General features: G+C 35.5%; 1 protein-coding gene across 1 annotated transcript; it reads right to left on the bottom strand.

The window, feature by feature from the left end:
- Positions 1–3,354: 3,354 nt before the first annotated feature.
- LOC121395229 lies at positions 3,355–6,687 on the bottom strand. Its single transcript, XM_041568269.1, has 4 exons — positions 6,173–6,687; positions 4,970–5,353; positions 4,132–4,354; positions 3,355–3,509 (listed from the first exon to the last, which is right to left on the bottom strand). The coding sequence occupies exons 1-4, from the start codon at positions 6,246–6,248 to the stop codon at positions 3,419–3,421; spliced, it is 774 nt and encodes a 257-aa protein (XP_041424203.1). The 5' UTR covers positions 6,249–6,687; the 3' UTR covers positions 3,355–3,418.
- Positions 6,688–7,386: the final 699 nt, after the last annotated feature.

The raw sequence follows: 7,386 nt of genomic DNA, 5'->3' as shown, positions 1-7,386 counted from the left end.
AAAACAAATGCTCTGTAAGGCTACACATTTATTGTTATTGCTACTTTTTATTGCTCATCTTTCTATTCATGCCTTTCATATTCCAGTGTCTTATTCAAATCAGTGCATTGGGTAATTTGGACCCAAAATACCAAAATAACTACCAAATAACTCAAAAACTAGAAATAATGAAAAATAAAAACCAATTGCAAATTTTCTCAGAATATCACTCTCTACATTATACTAAAAGTTATCACAAAGGTGAACAATCCCTTTAAGATTCAGGAAATTGAGAAATGCTGATTAGCGACCAATCCTTTTACATTTATATATATTTTTTTTAAATAAATATAAATGTATGGCATTTTACATAGTTCATTCTGCTTGTCTTGTTAAATATAGTTGCATTTCTTATACTGAAAGCGGCGTGGGGTGTCTGTGTAGAAGTGCCCAATGCCTCCACTAAGGACTGGACTTGGGCTTTTGATACGATTAACAAAAGTATTTTAAACAATTGGCTACTACTATATTACTATCTTACTATAGGTAAAATACAGTAATAGTATTGAACATAAACACCAATGCAGTTCTTTAAAAAAAATCACCAATTTCTCTTTTTTCCCCCAAAGACTAATGAAGTTATGTAATAAAAGGCACTAAGTTTGCCCAGGGGCAATAACCCATAGCAACCAATCAGCAGGTAGAATTTACTAGTCACCTGTTTAAATGGAAACATCTTATTGGTTGCCATGGACTACTTTTCCTGAGCAAACTTCATGCCTTATATTACATATGGGTGTAATTCCTATACTTTTAACACACATGGATTAGTGCATATACGTGAATATAATTTAGCCATGTTTGCCATTTTCAAATCTTTGCTATAGATTTACTGCACTATAAATTAGGCAACAATTACCATGAGCAAAAGATACATCACATTTTCACATGAAATAGCATTCTTAATTGCCTATAGTGCTAAAACTTTGAATTTCGACCATCGAATTGAAAAAATTCGACAGTCTAAGTTTTGTTTTTTGTTTGAATTTAGCTGTTTTCGACAGAATTAAAATCGTTTGATCGATCGTAGAAATCTTTAGAATTGAACGATTTAATCAACCAATCGAACAATTTTCAAAAAAAAAACTTTGATTTCTAAAAACTTGGCCAAATATTGTCTATAGGTTCTAGGAGGTCCCCATAGGCTAACATAGCAATTCGGCAGGTTTAAGGTGGCGAAGTGGCGAATTCAATGTCTTTTAAAGAGACAGTACTTTGATTTTCAAATGGTCGAATATTCAAAGTTTTTTCAATTCGAATCAAATTTTGGCCTATTCGATGGTTGAAGTACCCAGAAATTTGAAGTTTTTGAATTTGAAAATTCACTTCAAATTCACTTCGACCCTTAGTAAATGTGCCCCATGTATGTTTTTTTTTTTTAAATAAAATCTGACTTTTACATTTTTTTTCAGAATTTATTAAACCCCAAGGATGGAAAAGTCTGAATCAGAAAATCTGGCATCTCAGACCTGTCAAGATTGCATATAAGTCAAGGGGAGATTCTTTGATGTGCGCTGGGTTCGTGCAATACCCCCAAGTTTGAAAAAGAGTTACAATGTGCCATTATGGTTGGATTAGTGGAAGAGTTTATATGCCGAGAACTTCCCACATGAGTCAGTTGAACTGAAGAAGCTGCTCGGATGAGTAGCGAAACATCTTCAATGATTACTCAGCAAGTCCAGTTGTTTTAGAATTACTTATATTAGATAAACCCCCTAAGGAACATGTTCTGCCCCATGTTTGGTGCATGGGGCATTTTCAAAGTTTGCAATTTGTAGAAATGGTACCACTGTCCTATATACTGAATACAGAACACAGTATACTGGAATTCTATTAAATGGCTGAGCCCAAACACTACACAACATATATGTACAAGTTTGTTACAATAGCCGAGCTCTATCACCTATATAATATATACTGATACTGGTCTCACTTCTCAAAAAGAAATCTAAAAACCCTACAAACAGTGTGAAGAAATAAATACAAAGACCTCAAATTATATATATATAATATTTATTATAAAAAGTATTTTTCTATTCATTGAAGCCTTCAATGCTGTGTCAATTCTGTTAAAGGGAATCTGTCGTCATTTAAATTTTTTTTTTTTTTTGCATTTTTATAAAAAACACACATCCATAAACACAGTCTGGCAAATAAAATGTTAATCCACAAATCCATGCATAAGTTATTTTAGTTTGTATTTTGTCATGGGGGCTTCCATTTCTGCTCATTACACATTCATCCTGTGCCGCTCTAACAGCAGACACAGCATTACCTGTGTGCTTGGAGGCAGCCACTCTGTAATGAAAAGCCAGGTCGCACTACGACATGAGAATCTAGCTGTACACTCCCCCTCCCCTCTCTGCCCATGCGTGTGATGTTTGGAGGAGAGAGGTCACATGGTTTGCGGGGAAGCAATTACTTTCACTTTCCTACGTCCTGCTCTACAGCTGCACTAGCAGCCCCTCCTCCCACAGACACTATCAAAGCTCCTGCCGTTCTGTAAGTTTGTTCTTTGCTTTCCTTTGGAGGGGGGAACTTTCTCTCCTTGCTGCCTTCCTAGTTAGTTTTACTGGTTACTAGATGAGGTAAAGGAGCTGTGAGTTCCCTCTGCTATCCACCTCACACAGACCTTGCTCCTTTCCTGCCTGCAATACTTCTTTTTACAATAACTACTTACTGCCTCCTTTTCATGAGCTATTTTAACCCTTCCTAGACTTCCTCTTAAATTTTCCTGGTTTTCAAGTATGTCCTCCTTATTTTATCCTTTTTTTCTATTCCCTGTCATCAGTCCTGGGAGTGTACTCCTGTGTTTCTGCCATTCATTTTTGTGTAAACAAATATAATAAACTATCCATATAAAATATTTTTTCCAGTGCCCAAAATGAATTGTGTGTGTGTGTGTATATATATATATATATATATATATATATATATATATATATATATATTTATTTTTTGAAACATAAGTGGGGGCACTGATCACAGGACTATCTTATTTCAGTCCTTCTGAAGTGGTGTCAGTGGGAGCTTATCTTGATACCTGCCTATTGTTCAATTGACAGGCTCAGCAGACAAGGCTCTATTTACATTACAGCAGCTTGTAGGAGGGAGGGGTAATGACATCACTCCAACTTGCAGTGCAGCAGTAAAGTGTGACTGAAGTTTATCAGAGCACAAGTCACATGACCTGAGGGCAGCTGGGAAATGTCAAAATGTCTAGCCCCATAGCAAATTTTAAAATTAGATATAAAAAAATCAATTTCTTGTTTTGAAAAACGGATTTCAATGCAGGATTCTGCTGTAGTAGCACTATTAACTGATACATTTTGTAAAAAACATGTTTTTCCACGACAGTATCCCTTTAATTCATATTCCCTTATGATTCCTCCTCATTGTCACTAGATGAGCTGGATGGTGGGCTTTCTACATCGCCGATCTTTTCCTTCTTCATTTGCTTGTCAGCAAACCTGCAAAAAAGGAAAAAAATGTTAAATGGCGGCAAAATATTTTTAAACACCAAATTTTCATATACAAATACATTTTAAGGATCTGTGATCTGCGCATATTTCTGAGCATTGCAGAACTATGTACAGACATTTATATATATATCTATATAGAACCTCTTTCCACCTGCCCAGCACTGAATGCATGAGTAGCGAAATATTATATATATATATATATATATATATATATATATTTAATACACAAAAGCTATGAATATCTTGTAAAGTATATCCTTATAAATGGTGAGTTCTGATGCCATCAGTTATAAACGGTGACTTCTGATGTCTTTTTATATGGTCATGAAACTCCTCTGTAACTTATAATATCCTTAGAATTTACAAGAGGGGATATTTTATTCACTATATAATCTGCCTACATTTGCTTCATGTGTCTGACCCCAGGCCAAGGCAGTGCCTCTGGGTGCAGACATAGGAGCGTGTGGATATAAGCGGAAAGATTATTTCTTTGCATAGTAAGGCAGTAGCCGAAAAAAATAACCAAAGTTGATCTTGCTTGGCTATTTATTGTACACTTTTTTGTCCGATGTTCTATATTCTAGAGCAAGATAAAGGAAATTTTACTTACCATACAAAGAGTCCTAATAGTGAGAATAAAACAAGGAACGATGCAACAGCTATCACTGATATACCAAAGATCTTCTCCTTTCCTTTAAGACCTGGGAGGATGGTCTTGTCAATGAAATCCCTGTCATCTGCTGTTGTTGCAGTTGTTTCTTGGTTTGGTGCTATAGTGGTGCTTGTAGGTTTTGTCGTTGTTTCATCATTCATACGTGCTGACCGTGATCCACCTGAAAAGCAAAACAATTACTGTAGGTGAATCTCAGATCCAGAACTAAACACATGTAGGTAGCATGCCTGAGATATATTTAGAAGGTGAATACACTACGGGCACATTTACTTAGCTCAAGTGAAGGAATAGAGTAAAAAACAGTTCGAATTTTGAAGTATTTTTTTGGCTACTTCGACCATCGAATTGGCTACTTTGACCTTCGACTACGACTTCGAATCGAACGTTTCAAACTAAAAATCATTCTATAGTTGAAGTACTGTCTCTTTAAAAAAAAACCTTTGACCACCTACTTCGCCACCTAAAACCTACCAAGCACATATGTTAGCCTATGGGGAAGGTCCCCATAGGCTTTCCTAGCTTTTTTTGATCGAAGGAAAATCGTTCGATCGATGGATTAAAATCCTTTGAACCGTTCGATTCGAAGGATTTAATCGTTTATCCTTCGATCGCACGAACGAAGGAAATGCGGTAAATCCTTCGACTTCTATATTCGAGGTCGAAGGATTTTACTTCGACGGTCGAATATCAAGGGTTAATTAACCCTCGATATTCGACCCTAAGTAAATGTGCCCCTACATATTGGGTTTACAATACAGTCTCTCCCTTTATTTACCTTTGAGTTGATGCACAACTTGAATTTTTATAGACGAAAGGGGCTTGAACACCTTTTCTTTTATCGTCAGTGTAACCTGATAAGTGCCACTGTCTTCAATGACTGTGGGATTGATGACCAGCGAACAGTTCCCTTTTGCCACTAGGGGTTTAAAAAGTTGGAATCTATCCGCGAAAGCAGGCAATGCCGTTCTGACATGGTCTCCGTATAGACGCACTAAAGGTTGGTAATCCTTTCTGCCTTTTGGGATGAAACCCCATTCCAATTTGACGTGTGACGGATTCAGGGGACGCCTTGTATGAAAGGCACATGGTATAATATTCCAAGTATCTGCTTTCAATATCAGCTTCGGTTTGAATAGACGAAAGTTTTCAACTTTCAGAGCTGAAAAAGAAAAACACACAATTACTAACTTGAAAGAGAACCTCAACCTAGCTCTGTCACTTTTTGTCACCTTAAAGGAGAATTCAACTGTAACTAAAAAAAACCTACCCCCTAGCATATGAAGCCCCCCCCCCGGGAAATGGCCCTAACTTTTTACTTACCCCTCGGCGCAGATTCAGGGATCGCAATTAACGCCAGCCATCTTCTGGGTCTTCAGGAAGATGGCTGCGGTGAACTGAGATCCCGAAAGTCCGAAATACTCGAAATTCAATCGGGGGTTATTTAATAAAAATATTGAATATGTAAAATTCACACAAATGTTACCGATGCAAAAATTTGAATCTAATTCGAATCGAATAGAGTTGTTTGTCAGGAAGGCTAGTAACTAGGTAGGCTAGTAACGTTCAAATTGGTCCCTGGACCTCTCCCACTTACTTAAACATGAACTCAGCAGGTTTTATTTGGCGAATAGTCGAATTTGTGAGTGAGAGTTTTGACCTTAAAAAACAAAAATTTGAATATGAATCTGCTTCTAAGTGTAGTTACATTACGTGGGCAGATTTATCAAGGGTCAAAGTGAAAATTGAAAATGAAAAAAATTCAAATTCTGAGCTTTTTTATGTGTACTTCGACTAAGGAATAGTCCAAATTCGATTAGAATTTTAAAAAAATTCAAAATTCTAATATCGAAATTTATCATGTACTGTCTCTTTAAAAATGTGTCTTCGACCATTTGCTACATAAGAGTTCATACAGCATTTCATATGGCTGTAATCATCCTGATTTAAGGGTTAAAAGATAATAGAGTTATCTTCTTACCTGAATTGGTTCCAAAAAAGAATTGAAGTAGTCCGATGAAAAAGATAAATGAATGAAGACGCATGGAACCCATCATTGCTGGGCAAGAGGGTCTTCCACGGCCTTCAGAGAGTTTATTCTGGAAAAAAAAACAGAAAGAAGAATGAATATGAGAATCTGATCTATCAACATAGAAACCAGCAATGCCATTAATTGTAATGTAATTAATTCTATTATCAATGTTTCATCATATCTGGTGCTTTAGTCAAGCTTTATGAAGCAAAAAAAAGATATAAACAGATAATAACAATATATTATAACGTACTCTTAAAGGGGCATGTTTATAAAAATGTTTCTTTTTGACTAAAATGGGCTAATCTTAATGCAAATCTCAATGCAATCCAAACAATAAATCAAATAAACTTGCTTGAATGTTGAAAATACCCATCCCATTGCATCTCAACAGGTTTTAGGCAAGATATAAATTTTTTTCATGTTTTCCCTTTGATACAATCCTGAAAACCACAATCACACAATTTCCCCTTCAATAGTATATAGAACATTAGAACAACTAATAATTTAGTTATATTGAGCCCGTAGGTTAGTCCCATGAATATCTAGACATCAATAAATACATATAAATATATAAGGATTACAGATCAGGGAAATTCAACATTGCAAAGTCATTTAGATAAATATAACATAAACACATATAGCCAAAAACTGAAATATAATTTTTCTACTCACAGTTCTTTTTGATATGCACAGAAGCAAGATGTGTTCACTAACAAGAAGTGTTCACTTCAAGCTCTATGCATGAAATGAGTTCACTGTTAGCTGGACAGTTTAATAGTTGCACAGATTATTATGTCATAATGATCATACCGATGATGTCATAATGATCATACGATGTCACAATGAACATACCCGATGATGTCACAATGACCAACCCTATGATGTCACAATGAACATACTCGATGATGTCACAATGAACATACCGATGATGTCACAGTGAACATACCCAATGATGTCATAATGGCCATTTAGCTTTATGCCTCTAGATCTATCTACTGTATCTATCTACTATATCTATCTACTGTATCTATCTATTTACTGTATCTATCTACTGTATATATCTATATATCTATCTACTGTATCTATCTATCTATCTATCTACTCTATCTACTGTATCTATCTATCTATCTATCTACTGTATCTATCTATTTATCTATTTA

Source organism: Xenopus laevis, chromosome 6S (genome assembly GCF_017654675.1).
Source record: "Xenopus laevis strain J_2021 chromosome 6S, Xenopus_laevis_v10.1, whole genome shotgun sequence".
Taxonomy (NCBI): domain Eukaryota; kingdom Metazoa; phylum Chordata; class Amphibia; order Anura; family Pipidae; genus Xenopus; species Xenopus laevis.
Note: the sequence above shows the minus strand (reverse complement) of the source record. Positions and strands in the feature narration are given on the sequence as shown.

Coding starts and splice junctions, on each gene's coding strand:
- LOC121395229 (XM_041568269.1), bottom strand. CDS start 6,248: ATGATGGGTTCCATGCGTCTTCATTCATTTATCTTTTTCATCGGACTA. Junction 5,354..6,172: donor CTTTTTTGGAACCAATTCAG/GTAAGAAGATAA, acceptor TTTCTTTTTCAG/CTCTGAAAGTTGAAAACTTT. Junction 3,510..4,131: donor CTATTAGGACTCTTTGTATG/GTAAGTAAAATT, acceptor CCTTTTTTGCAG/GTTTGCTGACAAGCAAATGA.